Source organism: Etheostoma cragini, chromosome 12, assembly GCF_013103735.1.
Source record: "Etheostoma cragini isolate CJK2018 chromosome 12, CSU_Ecrag_1.0, whole genome shotgun sequence".
Classification (NCBI taxonomy): domain Eukaryota; kingdom Metazoa; phylum Chordata; class Actinopteri; order Perciformes; family Percidae; genus Etheostoma; species Etheostoma cragini.
Genome location: NC_048418.1, coordinates 12,070,413 through 12,087,929, shown reverse-complemented (window position 1 = coordinate 12,087,929; position 17,517 = coordinate 12,070,413). Strand labels below are relative to the sequence as shown.

Below are 17,517 nucleotides of genomic sequence, written 5' to 3'. Positions count from 1 at the left end.
TTATGAGGGAAATTAACTCTATTTCATTTGTATAACAAATAGTTTTTATTATTGTTTTGTCTTTGAAAATTGTATTTCCTCCTCAGTGATCATCTGTGGTTTGTTTTATATACATTAATCCGTCTACTTGCATGTTTATGGTTTATTGAACGGGGAGAACTACCCAGGTGCCCCAAGTTGAAGCCACTTTTAAACCAAATTGTTTCAGTTTGTTTGTTGTTTTCAAGGCTGATTATGGAAATTGTAAACTAAAGCTTGAGCCACAATTAGATGTAACTGTAGTTTTGACAGTTTATACATTTGTAGCCAAATACCACATAGTAGCAGAAATACTTGAAAGAAAAAATATATATGTGTTCCCTCTCAAAATGTGAGAAAGAAATGCAGCATTTGGCATCATTGTAATCCACAAGACTCCATTCATGTGGCGTAAACAGGCATGGCCTGTCTGTGCGACTACTGTTTTTTGGCTTGTGACCATATTCGGCTGTGCTAGCCACCCAGTTACTGTATATAACATAGTATTAACACTACGCACAAAGGGTCTTCACACAAAAAGGCTCTAGTCTGTACAGGCTTTCTTTGTGTTGCCATGGAAGTTTCCACTGCCAGCCAGGAGTGAGACATGGCATGCAGGCAAGTCTAATGGCAGGTACATGAAATAATGGAATAAGTGTTGAGATTTTTTTTCTTTGACTTATTCAGAGTCCAAATGAAATACAGCTGGACTGCCCCCGTCTTTCTCTCTCTACCTCTCTGCCTCTATCCATCAGTTTCACAACAGTGAGGGAATTAAAGTGACAGCCATGGGTGATTTTAGACCCTGTATTGGGGATCTCAAGCTAAAAAAATTACAGGTTTAAAGGGCTTGACTACCTTTTGATATCCTGTGTCGCTGACACCAATGCTATGCACCTGTAACCCAGTCAAGGAAATCAAGGAAACAAAAACTTAGTTTTGGTTCCAGACTCGCACCTTTGGCTGAGTCTCTGTCTAATCCATCAGAGGGATAGCAGGAGTGTGGTTGTAAAGTTTAATGTTGGTAGTCCCCAGAGAAGAAGTTGGTAATTTCATGGCGCAGAGTAGAACCCAAATTCAAGCGTTTAGCAACTAAAATTGCTGATTGTTAGAACATCTTGTCAAATTGGTTGTTATTACTGTATTGTCAGTGTTTAGTTCCATCATAGTGTTAAAATACATTAGCTGACGTTACTCAGTATCTAGCTCAGAGAATATCAGCTAATGAAATTACTTATTTAGCGGGGGTTAAAACTTTTGCAAGGCACTGTATTCATGTCACATTCTCATTAGGCGCTGAGCCCCCCTAAAGGTCTGATCCTAGAATCGCTTCTGGGGGCAGCTAATGACAAAGCTGAACAAAAACTGGCGATAACTTATTCTTCGCATGAGTAATTTGTGCAGCTCTTCCACTGGTCAGATAAATTACAGTAGATGCTCTAGAGATATCTGTTCAAATAGTCTCTTTTTCAAAAAGGACTTTACTAAAGACTACTTAGAGTCTCCATGGTGATATACTTTGGCACAGTGGTGCTTTGAGCTAAATGTTGTGAGGGTTCATCCTCTGGATTCCATGAATGTCTTTAGTTAATTTTATTGTAATCTTCTTAAGCCCCCGCATATCCACCTGTGTGCCCTGATGTTCTTGTGCTATCTGAATAATGGACAGAGAATTCTGTGACATCCGTCCCACCTGTAGATGTATATAACACCAACCATCTGTACCATGTTGTATACTCTAAACTGGCGTTCGGGTCAGGCCAGACCTGGCTATGGTAGCCGCTCCTTTGAACCCCTTGCCAAGTTGCCTGGCGGTGAGTCGCTGACCTCCATCTTTGCTGTCATCGTCAAAATCATGTGGAGTTAAAGGCACTGGCCTGGACGGACTGTACAGCAGATAAAAAGCAAAGTAAGTGTTCAAAAATGTCAGTTTGGACCAAAGTGGTGGAACAACTGACAGACAACCCTCCCGAGAGCCAAATTGGTTTCATGGCAAAAAAGTAGTTTTGAGATTAATGCTCATGGGTATTAATTTATTTCTTGGTCCATAAGATCAGCCCTTAAATGATTGTGTAAAAAAATGTCCAAAACCGGAGATACATAGTTCTCACTTGACAGTACTAATATGTACGATACAGCATTTGTCATGTTACCTCTGCTCTTTCTAGGCTTTTCTGGCATTTATTTACCCCCTGGGGATAACCTGGCTGGATTCCATCTTGTTGATTGGGACGTCCTGGCTGCCGTCCAGCTTCTTAACCCCCCCCCCCCCCCCCCCCTTCCTCCTGTTCTGTACCGGCCGTTTATTTTAGCAATGTGTTTCCAGTCAGCTCATGACATGTAGCCTATGTGTCAGCATGTTTATGTACTGTGGTAGTTTATGCGTAGACAGCAAGAAGTCTCAAAAGCCCTTTGGATATTAAACATGACACATTCACTGACTAGTGAGGTACCTCATGGGGGGTTGTGACACAACACTGAATAAGCAGTACAACAAAGAAGAAATGATGGTGACTTTTGGATGTGAAAGCTCTAGTTGATTTTATTTTATGTATTTCATTTCATTCGAAAAGATTGTACATGATGCTTTTGATTTCACAAGACTGTAGCATGCTCAGATTATCATCATGAGGATAATAAACACTATGAGTTCAGTCTCAGAAATGTTTACTTTACTATGATTACCTTAACATACCTTAACATCCTTTGTGGATGTATTTATGACAAAGCAAGCCATCAAGGAACTACTTGGCTCACATCTAGTATGAATACCAAGTAGTTTATTTTCTTTCTGGATTCTATATAACAGAATACTGCAGCTACTTTGGAAGCATTTGCTTTTCATCATTACTGTGTGCAACATCGCTGGAAGAATTGTTGCTATAGCAAAATCCCTTAGAGGAGAACAGAAAACACTTCAGTGACAAGCAGTGGGAAAATGTTGCAACCCTGGAAAGTGTTGATGGCTGCTCTTCCCAGAATTAATTTCCATGTTAGTTCAGTGAAACCATCATTGCTTTAAGAACATGACAATCTGAGTTTGTAACCTGTCTCTGCCAGGTTCTAGAGTACAGCATATGACTAAAAAAACTTTTAAGTTTAAGACCTGGGTGCCTGGATAGCTCAGTTGGTAGAGTGGGTGCCCATATGTTTACTCCTCAATGCAGTGGGCCCTTGTTCGACTCTGACCTGCAGCCCTTTGCTGCATATCATTCCCCCTCTCTCCCCCCTTTAATTTCTTCAGCTGTCCTGTCATTAAAGGCCTAAAATGCTCAACAAATGATCTTAAGAATAAAATTCTGACACTTAAAGCACCTTCATCTTTGATTATTATTTAACCATCATAGACAAAAGTTTCACATTATATTCAAATAAATTGATTGCTTGATCCCTGTTCCAAGTCAGAATTCAAAGGTAATAGAGCATTTTCCATTGCTGCCCCCCACTAAGGAACACATAATTAATCAGCAGGTTGGTCTTTCCAATCTATTCTTAAAAGACTACTTCATTGATTTAGGATTGCACTCCTATACGTATGTCAGATGGAAACAATGGAAAGTTTGCTAAATTGAAACAGCAGAACCAGAGATTTGGTCTTTTTTATTCTGAGCATCTTTTTTTATTTTAAACCTAAACCTCAAAGTCCAGTCATCAACACAGTCTTAGACAGCAGATAAATGACAGAAATTGCCATGTCAAGGCTGCTTTTTTGTTTTTAATCTCACAATCTGACATACAGTCTAGCAAACAATTGTATGTGGGGGCATTATGACATCAAGAATCAGTTTTTTCTTTTCTTTTCTTAGTGGGGGGTTTGTAGAAATGTTTAAGCATGTAGAATGGAAAAAGACTGGATGAAAATGTTTTTGACTCTAAAAACAGTATTTGAAACTCATGGATCCTAAAAGCATGTGGGACACACATATGATACTGCCAACATGTTCAAACTCTAATGAACACAGAAATACCATTCCTCGCTCTGCTCTTGACCCAGAACCTGCAGACTGCTTTGTTTACATGGTGTGATGTTGTCCTTTCAGCAGCATGTGGTCAGGACCAGCGTGTCGGGGGGGGGATCTCTGGTGGAGCTCTCCACACTGGCTCCCAACACGAGGCTCTCAGAACACATAAGGACAGTGGCCTGCAAATCCATTTCTGAGTCAAACGCTGGGTTTCTTTGAGGTGGTCAGACATGATGTTTGCACAGATGTACAAGTCCAAAGCCGAGATGCCAAATCCCTGGGATACTGGGGATTCTGGTGCTCCTGGCCCACCCCTGACTGGGAAAGATGGAGCCTCTTGTGGCTACACTCTCATTCCCATCATGGATGACATGACCTAAAGGGACAGAGACAAGCCTCTGGTATGCTGAAGTCATATGAAAATGTCAGTTCTGCTGGGCAATTTGTGTAGCTTCTCCTAGTGGAAACAATAGACCTACCCAAAATGCCAAGTGCACGTTTTTTTGAAATTTAAAGCAATGCAGAAATGGTAAATAGATCAGTCAAGTGAACACACAGGTTGTAATCAAACCGCCAAATTGGCCAAGAGCAAACAAAAAACTACTTTAATTTACCCGCCGTACTTGCCACACAGTTTTCTCTGCAATGGATTTTGGCATTCCGGGTGTGCTCACTTTTGGTTTAGCCTCCGAATAAAGTGGTACAGTAATGAATCTTGCTAAACTCTTGTCTTGTTTACAACTAGTATGATTGTCTGACTGCTTGTGTTTCTTTCTATTTTTTAGCAATGTGGTCCTGTTTCCAGATCTCAGCAATGTTTGATTTCAGTGTTACTAGCAGTGTTTTTTATTTAGTAGTTTGAATTATTGCATTAGACAAGCTGGATGGAAGTGGCAAAAATTATTTAAAACTTTCTCAACACTTTATCAAATAGAGTTGATTTGCTCAATGGGATGTGGAAGCGCCTTTGCCACATAAATAGTGTTCTGACATAGCGAACATTTAACACACAGGCGTGATCAGCTGTTTCTGCTGTCAGCGTCTTTCCGCACATTCCAATAAAGTGTCTTAGTCTCCAAACCAGTTTGTCAGTCTAATTCGCATTTGTTTTTGTTGCTACATTTCCAAAGTTTGCTTAAAATTCTTGACAAGAGCTATTCCCAGTGAGAAAATAATACCCATGCTGCAATAAACCATAGTTTTCCTGTAAGTCACATTTTGAATAGCCCAAATTATTTTAGACAAATTTGATATTACAACACAAACAAATAGAATTTAACAGTTTTGTTTTTGCTCAAGCGATTTATTTATTATTATTATTATTATTATTATTTAATATGATTTACAGAAGAAAGATCTTTATTGCCTGTTGTGAATATACACCAGCTGCCCGCTCACTCTGCTTGCCAGAGGCTACATGCTCAGTTCCAATGAAGTTAAGTAAACATCCTGCCTATAGCGTAATGTTAAGCATTGTTTCACATTATGTTGGTGTTTGTTGGGACATTTTGTTAAGACTAGTGAACATCTGTGACATAAATGACCAGAGTTTTCACTGCACCATGGTTTTAGCTTGGATGGCAATGAGAAATGACACACACAAGAGGAATGGTACTGTTTTGTTTCGGTTTCTGTAATATGGCGAACACATGTTCAGTGATTTTTAAGTTTCACACTCAGTCTTGTTCTTCATGTGGGCAAATGTTTTCAATTGTTACTTGGCTGAAGAAAGGAACAGTGTATCCCACTTTATACACACAGTACTAAACTTAGTTATGAACTGAAGAAAATCCCCTTGTGATTTCATTTTTGAATGAGAACCTTTGGTGTATTTTTATTAACTCCCTACTCCAGTTGCACAACATTGAAGTTACTACTGCTTCTCAACAGTGTGCTTTGTTATGAGGATAAGGCAGACTAACTGCATAGTCTACACAGATTTGTGACAGAACTTCTGTTGTATATTACAGGAATTCAGGAGGGTACGGAGTGCACCAAGTGTAAAAACGACTGGGCATTGAGGGCGGCCATTGCACTGCTCTATGTACTCTGTGCCCTGCTCACAATAGCAGTCGCTGTCCTCGGATACAAAGGTAAGTCTCACAGTCAATCTCTTGTATTTAACACAGAATTATTCAAATAAGACAACAATAAGTGCAGGTTAAAAACCCATTATCTCTAGATTCACCTCCGCAAGTCCACTTTCTTTAAAAACTTATGGTATCTAAAGGTTCTTCAATGTTGCATGTTTAGGGCATAACTTAGGTATTAGATAGTTGTTTTATAGCAGTCTTTTGTTAATTTTACAGCCAAATGTTGAGCAGATTGGCCCGAAATTTTGTACATACATTCAAGGTCCCCAGAGGACTTATACAACTACCACCATAATCAAGTCAAAGTCTTAATTTGGTCTAAAACAACCTGAAGTAGAAAGTAGCAATTTTGTTTATTATGCGAACATGCTAAACTAAGATTGTGACACTGGCAAACATTGCCTGTCAAACATCAGCCTGTTAAAATGGTCAATTGTTGCATGTTTAGCATGCTGCCGTTAGCATTTAGCTCAAAGCACAACACAAGAATTGCTAGCGTAGTTGTACCCTATTGGTTTTGTTATCTCATCTCTTTTGATACAATTTAAATCAATTTAGCATTAATGGTAGAATTATCAGTTCAAGTCTCGATGTTCTTATTTTCAGCAGAATTTCCCTTTATTTACCTGTACTTTCTCCTTGTGCAGCCCATTTTTCTCTCTGTTTAACGCAGGGCAATGATGTTGAATAGAAACAGAAAGGAACTCCTACATCCCAGGCACCATCAATATGGAATCGTACATTGTTCAGTCGTACATACTGTATCGTACATACAGTCTTACACATTTGTGGCCCCAATAAATCATGTCAGAATATTCTTAAAAAAAGATTTTGGACCTACCTGGTCCAGGGGTTCCCTAACCAAGCGACCCATGCAGCTCAACCAACTGACAAAAACTGGATGTATCCAGTGTGGAATGATTTTATTCAAAATATAGTCGACAAGTTAAGATCTAAACTGTGCCCTGTAAATGCTGTCAGGATTGTTTTGGGTTTCCAGATTTGGGTCTGTGTTTGCATGGATCCCATGTGATTTTGGTGGTTTGGCTCTAATGTCTACCAGATGACCATGCAGCGACTACACTGGCTTAACAACCCAGAGGAGATTTTATGGCTTGGTAGCAATTTGTTGTCTCATGAACCACAGGTTGACTCACAAATGACTGGAAATGTCCAAAATAGTTTGCAAAAACTAATGAAGTTATTTCTGTGTTTTTGTTGTCATTGATGAGCATTAATTTGCTGGGCCTCGTGTTGGGTAACTGCCTAAGTATAGCTCATAAATTTACAATAGACAGCCAATTAGCCTTACTGAAATTAGTGACCTTATATAACTCATAATTCTTTTACAATACAGGACTGGGGGGAGGGGGATAGATTATTATTATGTTAGACATAAGGGAAATAAGGCATTTATATCCACATTATAGGGGGCATGTTGCTTTAGCAATTAAATATTAAAATATTGGGGTAACAAATGCAGTTTTTAAAGTACAGTACTCAAAAAGTTAAAGAAATCCACATTTAAGAAATAGAGGCTCAAGATGCATACTTACAGCAGTTGACAACAACAGCTCTTTGAAACTGGGCCCAGGTGTTGTTTGTCCCAATTGCATGTTATTGTTTCGTGTTTTTCTCACTTTTGGAATGATAACAGTGAAAGCTAAGGATGTTTTCCAGTGCAGTTTTTAGACGCCCACATACTGACAGAAAACAAACGTTGGAACAGAGGAGACAGATTCTTGTTGCAGATGTTAGGAGGAGAGAGAAAGTGGAACCAGAGACACAGTGTACAACTGTGGTATTCATCATGTGTTTGACATTGTCTAAACTCTTGAGGTGGAATTTGTGAATGTACTCTGAAAATAAGATTTGCATTCATCCGCAGATACACAGTTGCCTGGTTACAAAAGAAAACATAGGAAACACGTACGATGTACCCTGCTTACATCCTAAGCTCAGAAATGCTGTTTTAGTTTCCAGTTATTGACTTGAGAGGAAGGAATACAGTGGCACCCTCTTCTGTTCACATCAACGTAGCTTAGCAAAGTCTCTGTTTACACGTTTAGGTTTGAGGGGGTTGATCTATAAGTGGTGGAAGAAATATTCACATTCTATTCTGAGGTAAAATAATAATACCATGTAAAACTACTCCTTTACAAGTACATCATAAGTAATAGTACTCATTAAACAGCACAATGGTTCCTGTCAGTTTTGTATTATTTTATAGTGGATTATCATTGCTGATGGATGGATTTTTGTGTAAGCAACATTTTAAGATTGTAGCTTGTAGATGTGAAGCTTTTTTTAACTGCTTTAAATACTTTTTGTAGTTTCATCTGCAAGGTTTTTTATGTTAAATCTTAATCTGAAAAGGTATATTTATATATTTATCTATCTATCTATCTATCTGTCCCACAGAAAAGGCACTTCCTGTTAGTGTCTTAGTATATGTGATGATGGTATAAGGATTTCTCTTATCTATTCACATCTTCTCTTCCCTCTTTTGCCAGTGGTTGAGAGAATGGACAGTGTTACAGAGGGCATGCAGAAATATGGAGGACAGATCAATGATGTGGAGACAGACTTGAAGAAACTAGGTAAGTCTCATTAGCATTAGATTATATATCAAATATGGATTGTTTTAATCTACAGTTTTATTGTACAATGTGAAATCTAGAATTTCATTTTCTATTAACATAGATATGTTTGTTTGTCACGTTTCAGATGATCAGGCAGGAGAGAAGTCAGTTAATGCCACAAGTGACATCAAGACTTTCAAGTCCGACCTAGTGGCACTACAGAAACAACTGAATGACATTGCCCTCAGGGCAACCAGAAACAGGGATGTGCTGGATGAGCTTCAGGTCACAGGAGATGACATGCAAAAAGGCCACATCTCCCTGCAGAGTTTTATCCAAAGCAACGAGGCCTCACTGCATGGGGTCAACCAGACCTTGGCCTCCTACAGTGGCAGGATTGACAACCTCCAGACGGACACTGCACGGCTCCAGTCAGAGATACAAGGCCAGGTGAAAGTGCAGAGCCAGACTCAGGTTAGTATCAGTGCACTAAACATCACCCAGTCCCAGCAGCGCAATCAGCTCAGCACGCTGCAGAAGACGGTCGAAGACGCAGGCCAGGCGGTGCAGAAACTAAAGAATGACTACCAGGTTCTGCAGCAGACAGCCAGGCAGACCCGGTCTGACACAGAGTGGCTGAAGGAAAAGGTCCAGAACCTCCAGGTTTTGGCAGCTAATAACTCAGCCCTGGCCCGTTCCAATGGAGAAGCTCTGGATGACTTGGGGGCTCAGCTCAGCACTCTAGCCAGCCAGATCCAGAACACCTCCACTCTCAATGAGGAGCATGGCCAGAGCCTGCATGAGCTGATGGACCACCAGAGAGACCACGATAACACCACCTCATCGAAGTTTGATGAGCTGGAATCACGGTTAGACAGACATGAGAACGACATGGACCGTGTGACAGGAAATGTGAGCTTCGCCACGCAGCTCCTCGGTGCCATCAGCTCCGACCTGAATGGCCTGAGGTCCTGCGCTGAGACGGTGTTGCGACATTCTGACCTGTTACTGGGGCTAAATAGTAGTGTGACAGAAGCCAGTGCAGATAGCAAAGAGCTGCGTGCACAGCAAGATGAGCTGGCAGCCAGGTTGGACAGAGAGGTCAGCAACCTCTCTATGGTGATGGAGGAGATGAAGGTGGTGGACAGCAAGCACTCACAGCTCATCACCAACTTCACCATCCTGCAGGGTAAGAACAAAAGAACTAAATGTTTCTGATTATAAGATGATTTATTGGTTTGATTTCAATTTCTGTCATAAACAACATGAACATAACATACTTCTGCAAGTGTGAATGTTGTGGCATGCAGATTTAAATATTATTGTAGGTATTTGTACATTTTTGCTAAACTACATTGACAAATCTTTTTCAATATTTTCATTTTCACTAATTAACCTTAGTTTTGAATTTCAGGATTATACCTCTGTCTGGTCTCTAGTACACATTTATCAGCAAAATAATATGTAACTGAACATACCAAAGTACAATAAATAAATGCAATGTTTTCTTTGTGAACCATGTTAAGATCTCAACAGCAACAGTACATTCTAACTCATCTGCTCGTATTATGTTTCAGGTCCACCAGGTCCAAGGGGCCCCAGGGGTGACAAGGGTCCCCAGGGGCCAGTGGGCCAGTCTGGACAAAAGGGTGATAAGGGAGACAAAGGGATGCCGGGGTTGGTGGGACCTAAAGGAGAGAAAGGTGCTGCTGGACCATATGGTGCAACAGGTCCAAAGGGTGCAGCCGGGGCTCGGGGTCTTCCAGGGACCAAAGGATCAAGAGGGTCTGGAGGTCGACCTGGAATCCCTGGTGAAAAAGGTGACCCTGGGTCGCCGGGGAGTCCTGGTAGGGTTGGACTGTCAGGGTTGCCTGGACCACAAGGGCCACAGGGGCCCAGAGGAGCAGCAGGACCTGCAGGGCTCGAGGGGCCTCGCGGACCTGTTGGACCAATTGGCCCTCCTGGTCCACCAGGGCTACCAGGGATATCTGTGCCTGCCCCTCGACTTTCAAAGCCTCCTCAGCCCACTCAGCCTGCTAAGGTCGCTGAAACCCCCAGACCACCTCAACCCCCCAAACCATCTCAACCCCCCAAACCAGCAGTGGAACCAGAAGGCTCCGTGTCCAAACAGGTCCAGCTTCCTGACGCCAATACTACAGTGCCTGGTCAGTTAAATTATTTTGAATAGATTTATGGCCCATTCTAAGTACATTTTGAAAATCCTGATACATGCAATTTCACTTATTATATACAGATATTGTAATATTATGTAAATGATTCATTCCAGGTTGCCCACCTCAGTTCACAAGGTTTGGAGACAGCTGCTATTACTTCTCCTCTGGTCCTCAGAGGCTCAACTTTGACGAGTCCAAGCAGTTTTGTACTAACATGACGTCTCAAATGCTCATTATTAACGACAATGAGGAACAGGTAAGTTAAATAAGACCCTCATTTTTACTTGTTTTTCCGAACTAATTATCCTGTAAAATAAATTTTTCTCTTCTATCCATAGCAATTTGTGAGAAACAAAATTGCAGGGAAGGGTTATTTCTGGCTAGGCCTTACTGACAGGGAGGAGGAAAATGTCTGGAAATGGGTGGATGGAACGCTACCTGTTTTCAAGTGAGTTAACCTGACAAAAAAATTTATAAATCTGTTTAAAGCAAATTAAATGTATGTTTTTGGTTATTACTAACCTGATTTCTTGCTGTATTATGTTATAAAAAAACAGACATCTATGAAGGTAACAAACACCTTATGTGATGCTTTGAATTTTAATACATACATTGTTCATTTTGTTGCTATCAGGAAGTGGAAGCCTGGCCAGCCTGATAACTGGACCCATGGCCACGAAGACGGCGAGGACTGTGCTGGCCTTATCCATAATGCCAACTGGAATGATTTCTACTGCACTGACCGCATCGGTTTCATCTGTGAACGTGCCTCTGAACGTCAGTACCTCCTACAGTATATAGCAGATCTTTTTGTATTTTGAAATCTCTTATTTGTGCATGGGTTTTTTAAAGGCTTGAATTGGCTATTCTGTATTTTACTTACTGGCAACAAATCCCATGCAAAGACCAGAAAATACAATTTGTTAGTTCAACCTCCCCACTCAGTCTGTGGTACTCAGCCCTAAGTCCACTCAAAGATGTATATCTTTAAAAAACGAGTCACAGATACACAGTGCTGCTCATGAGTTCAGGAACCCATGCTAAAGGTGACTAAAAAGAGGAATACAAAAATCATCTTTTTAGGTATTAACTTTAATTCCTTCATTAAGAAAGTTAGGAAAAATCCAACCTTAAAAGACACCTATTTTATTTGTGAACCAATAATGTATTGTGAATAAATAAATGTTCTTCCTTAAAATAGAGGGGGCATTAGTATACATACTCTTATGTTAAATTCCCATAGAAGCAGGCAGATTTGTATTTTTAAAGGCCAGTCATTTCAGGGATCCAGGACACTATGCATCCTGACAAAGTTCCCTTGGACTTTGGAATTAAAACAGCCCCCCTTCCTCACATACCTTTCATCATACCTAGAGATAGGCATTGGGAACTTTCCATTAATTATCTCTCAGTGCAAATCAAGCCAGCTATTTGGCTAACTGAAATAAAACCATCCGTGCTCAGTGCTGTAGTTTTTAGCAAAAAGAACTAAACAGGGGTAACCTAAACAGGAGTAACACCTCTTGGCCAAATGTGTGACTGCATCATTCTATAAAGAAATGGTTGCAGAATACCCTATTAAGGTTATGTTATTGCTGTTGCTATAACCGTTAATGTTGTTTGTTTGTTTTTACAGTAAAAGTTCCAGTTTTATAGCATCCATCGGAGACGGTGTGAGTTGTCTCGGGGGAAAAAGGTGAAGAGGCTGAAGCTGAGGTTGAAGATGAAAGAATAACGAATGACTAGAGGATGATTAGAGGACTCTGATGATGCCAGCTCAGTCAGGCATCACCGAGACCTGGACTGTGCTTTGTCTTAAAGGCATTTTACAACACAGTATGGTGCAAAAGACAGAGCATGCACAAACTCAGCCCACTATTGTATTAATTTAGTAGGACTGAAATAAACATGATTTATTTAGACTATAATAAGTCATAATCTGGGACAGCCGCTGTTGTACAGGTGTATCTTAATATTTCACAAAAGATACATTGTTAGTTGGGATTGTAGTTCATACTGTTTTATTTTTTGGCTGCATTCTTAATCTTTACTTTTACAAAAAATCTACGTCAGAGGATTATTTTATAATAAAGTGGAAATATTTTAATACTGTCAAATACTTCACATATTCAAAACTGTGATTAGATATTAGCTCCCGGGAAAAATAATGAGCACACACCCATCAGCAAATGACTGCATATAATAAATGGAAAGTAAGTAAGTGTAAATTTCACCTTTCTACAAACTGAAATATCAATGTCTTTTTTTTTGAGAATGGATGCTCAGTGTGAGCAGTGCTGCTGTTTTATGAAGGACAGTATTTCTTTAGACTTTAGACTGCCAGTGGGAGTTTTGTAATGTTTGAGGCACACATTAACAATATGTACATTTTTTTTGTTATGTAACCATCGTACAGTGAATCATTCATTATCCAAATACAATTTGTGAAATGTAACATGATGTAAAACAAATTTAAATGAAATGTAAATTTGTAACATGTTTATAATTTGCATAATCAGTTGGTATTGCTGTATGATCGTCCTTTTCCATTTCATATAATGCTTAAGGAGTAGCAGGTTGTAATCTGGTCAAGGCTCATTATGTCTTAATGAAATTACTACGTTTTTTTTGGATCACAGGAAAATGGGAACTAAACTATATGTGGAGTCAGTGCTTTTTGTCCTATGAAATATTGTAATAAATGCATTTAGATGATATGGCATGAAAAGCATTTAGGGCAATTTTAAACTAAACAAGAAAGAAAACTCCTAATCAATACATTATATCAGGCTATGCACATCTGCATCCTTCTATTTGCAGCTCTTTATTGTATGTCTTTCATAACAAAGCCATTAAACAACAATCAGAAAAAGATCCAACAAAAGCAAAGACAATTACATGTCACAACCTTACAATTGTCAGTACAACTTCTATTTATTTCAAACACTAAGACATATATTAATTGTTACTGAAAATCTTCACAGGCTGCTCAACTGTATGTAGCTTAAAGAAATTAATTTGAATATTTTGGGCCTTAGTATACTGTGATCAAAACTGGATCTAAATAATCTTATTAGGTCTGTATATTTATCCAAAACGCCAGTGATAAAAGTCACACATAAAGAATATGAAGTGTGTTAAAGGCACAGCAATGACCAACGTCAGTAAATATGCCAATTATAGTCTTATTTGAGATATATTTTGTGAAGACTTTAAGTGTAGGCTTTTGTTTATAGAAGAGATAATCATGTAATAATGTAAGCTTGACTGTCTTTAATAATCGAGGTTAATATACAGGTAAAAAAAAGTGCAGCTATGTAGTATTTGGCTAATATAATTAAGAAGATTAAACTTAGTATATGTGATGATGGTTAAACTGACATTGTTGAAAATTAAAAGGTAGCCTATTGGTTGACAAGATTGTGTAATCAACGCGATGACGTCATCGCGATGATCACCATCATGATGACATGTTATTTTTTTCAGGGCAATTTGTACCTTATGGTTCACTTTCGCTAGTGTACAACCAAGACCGATTCGTTAACAGCCGTGTGACTGTTAAATTATAGTTGTTGACCGCGGTTTATTAAACCCCCGACTGTCTGCTTCATTTACCCAGAATGCCTCGCTTGTTGGAGTGACTGTGTAGAATAGCGTCAGCCAGCTAACTACATTTGGCATTCATGAAGTTATCGCTACTATGCATGTTTACTGTACGAAATAAGATAAAAGAGGGAAATAAAATAAAAGGGGAAGGCAAAATCTGTTGTCAGTACACCAGCAATGCCTCTCTTCACGACCAACCCATTTGACCAAGATGTTGGTGAGTAATAAGAACTGGGGACTATTTCTAGCAGACTAGCTAGCTAGCTAAACTAGCTTTTAATACAGCTTTGTTTGTGTTCTTCAGCTGTCGGTTGCTTAGCTAGCTAGCTAAATGTTACCCTGCAGAGCTAGCGTTAATTAGCTAAGTTGGTAATGTTATATGATTGTCTTGTGTCTCGTTTATAGTGCAGGCTATATAAAGTAACAAGCTGTAGTCAATGTTTATTGTTTTTAAATGTCTGTTTTGCTTGTGTTTGTTTTGATTCGCTCTGTTAGCCAAAGAGCACAGTAGGCTAACTAGCTTGCACCCTATATTATTTGGAGATTTAACGTTAGGATGCTAGCTAGCTACCAGCAACTAACATTAGCAAACGTTCACAGAGTTCGCAGTCAAGGATACTTGTATAATATTTTTTAAGTCATATTATATGTAACCTTAGTTAAAATAGATTTTCTTTGGTCAGGTAAACTGTTGACGTTAGTAGACGTGGGACAGATATGTTGTCATCAGATAACTAAAATAACGTCATCACCACCTCACTGTATTGCACCGTTGACGAGCTGCCATCTCACCGTGCAGTGAAAGAAGATGCGGTGGTGTGTGTGAAACCATAAAGTCACACTGCGTTTCCTCTTCTCTCTTTGTTCTGTGTCAAGTGGTTAATAACCACTTCATTAGCATGTAACGGTGCAGGAGATGAAAAGGGGTACACAAACTTACATACTTTTCCATACATAACTATAGCCCTCAAAACCAGCAATACATGCTAATTCGGTGGTACTGTTTGGACTGTTAGATGTTAAATCAGCTTTAGTGGTTGTTTTCATGTTATGTATAAATATGCTGATCAAATCTCTGTGTGCATCTGTTTGTAGCTAGGGATTGGAGATATATAAATAAAGAATCCTTTATTATGTTATTTGTAATCTGACATTGTAATGTCTATATGAATCTAGTACATTTTTACGGTTGAGAACCTGATAATGAATACGTCACCAGTCTTTTTTTTTTTTTTTTGGCCACTTTAGCAATTCAGTCTCAAACGTCAATTAACCTAACCACATTGATGGTGAAATTGTATAACAATTCAATAGAAAAGCTATTTATCCTGTATTTACTGTATAGTATATCATATCAGCCACCCCCTACTTTTCACCACTTTGTCTCTTTGCCAGTGCAGTCTTTCCGTTTTGTACTTCATGATTACAAAGGCAGCTAAACACATGGGTCATGTGGCTAGAAAGGTTGGAGAGATTGTACTTTTACAATTTTATTAGTGACTTTTAATGTAAATATGAGGTAACTTGTAAGTCAAGTACACAGAGGCTAAGTACTCTACTAATGTGACGTCAAAATGTTATAGATCTCGCTGGGTTGCCAGGATTTTTAAGCACATGACCAGGTGGTGCGCACCACGCTCACGACAAAGCAGAAACAGGAAGCATGGACCAGTTTGAGGGCAAGCTTTGCAAGCAAGTGCGCAAGTCTGCAACTGCAAGTCTCTTGTAAACTTACTGGGTTAAGATGAGTTCTTTTATGGTGAATAAAAGGCTTGATCCGACAAAGTGGGTCATCGAATCGTTGTGCAGATATTCTTAAGTATTCAAAATGCTTCTTTTCATCTACGATCCTCATTTGATTCACGAAGATATTGAACTCACAATATTTATGTCTAGCGTTATTCAAAGGACAAACATTCCACCTTCTTTTTCTTCGTTTCTTTGCAAGCAGGCTCAAAAGCAGCTGTTCTTCCTCATCTGACACTGTCTTAGCCACTGTTGACATTCACGTCAATGCTGCTGCAAGTTCTGCCATTGTTCACCTTTTTCTCCTTCTTCTAGTCCGTAGAAATAGCGAAGTCGGTAGCCTTTCCTCGGTTGCAACACCACTGTTAAGGAGAAGACTGCAACTAGTGTTGCCACCACCACTCTCAAGTATAAATAGTTACAGTGCTCCCATGATGTCAAACTGGCACACGAAAGGTTGGCTGCGGCAAGTAGACCGGATGCCTAACACTATCTAAAAATGTAGTTTGGGAAAATCTCAGAAAGGCACTGCAACTAATGCCAAACTGACAGGGAAACTGCCGTGGCTAATAGGAACTTTCACCACCACTGAATTAAAGACCGCTACCAGTCTCAATATAAAACCCAACGTTATGAGCTTATTTATTTCATGGCTGTGCGTGTCACTCTGTCTATGCTCATTTGTATGATTTAACAAAAAGACCAGGAGGAAGGAGAGTGTCTTACACAAACACAGCTTGCAACTAAAATTTCTGTTTCAAGAAGCTTTATTATTTCTGATGGAACCTTACTTGCTCTTTCACTCAGTCTCTAAATATAATTAGTAATGAAGCAGTGCTTTGTAATCATTTTGTAATCACTTTTCTGCTTACCTTGGTTGTTCTTTTTTTTCCTGCAGAGAAAGCAACCAGTGAGATGAACACAGCTGAGGACTGGGGCCTCATTCTGGACATATGTGATAAGATAGGACAGTCACGCACTGGGTTAGTTAACTGTCTTCATGCTAAACCTGACACACAAGCACTTTTATCAAGCATTGCATAAAGGTTTCTTTAAGGTTTTTCAACCGTAAAACACAAGTATCACATGTGCGATAGAACCCAGGGACAAGGAGAAATGTGAGATAAATATTGATACCTTAATGTTCATTAAAACATTGATATATTTTACTTCACATAGCTGGTTGATCTTTGGTGCTTGTCAAGCAGCTAAGTGCCCACAAAATGAATAGAAAATCACTTTGTCTGTGATTTGGGCTGTTACAGTTGTGGTCAAAAGTGTACATACACTTGTAGAAAATCACAATGTTATGGCTGTCTTGAGTCTTCAATAAGTT

The 17,517-nt window shown here is 39.4% G+C and overlaps 1 protein-coding gene across 2 annotated transcripts in view; it reads left to right on the top strand.

Annotated features, from left to right (window-relative positions):
* colec12 (collectin sub-family member 12) overlaps positions 1-17,517 on the top strand; it is a 44,550-nt gene that overhangs the window by 17,063 nt on the left and 9,970 nt on the right. The window contains exons 3-13 of one of the 2 annotated variants that reach the window (XM_034886702.1): positions 5,951-6,073; positions 8,587-8,673; positions 8,801-9,844; positions 10,233-10,820; positions 10,943-11,085; positions 11,168-11,277; positions 11,464-11,542; positions 12,526-12,552; positions 12,634-12,641; positions 14,603-14,652; positions 17,080-17,164. In XM_034886702.1, the coding sequence (XP_034742593.1) occupies positions 5,951-6,073; positions 8,587-8,673; positions 8,801-9,844; positions 10,233-10,820; positions 10,943-11,085; positions 11,168-11,277; positions 11,464-11,542; positions 12,526-12,552; positions 12,634-12,641; positions 14,603-14,652; positions 17,080-17,164 (2,344 nt within the window). Of the gene's footprint in view, positions 1-5,950; positions 6,074-8,586; positions 8,674-8,800; positions 9,845-10,232; positions 10,821-10,942; positions 11,086-11,167; positions 11,278-11,463; positions 11,607-12,465; positions 13,216-14,602; positions 14,653-17,079; positions 17,165-17,517 lie in introns of those variants that run through there. The other variant, XM_034886701.1, reaches the window with a different exon arrangement.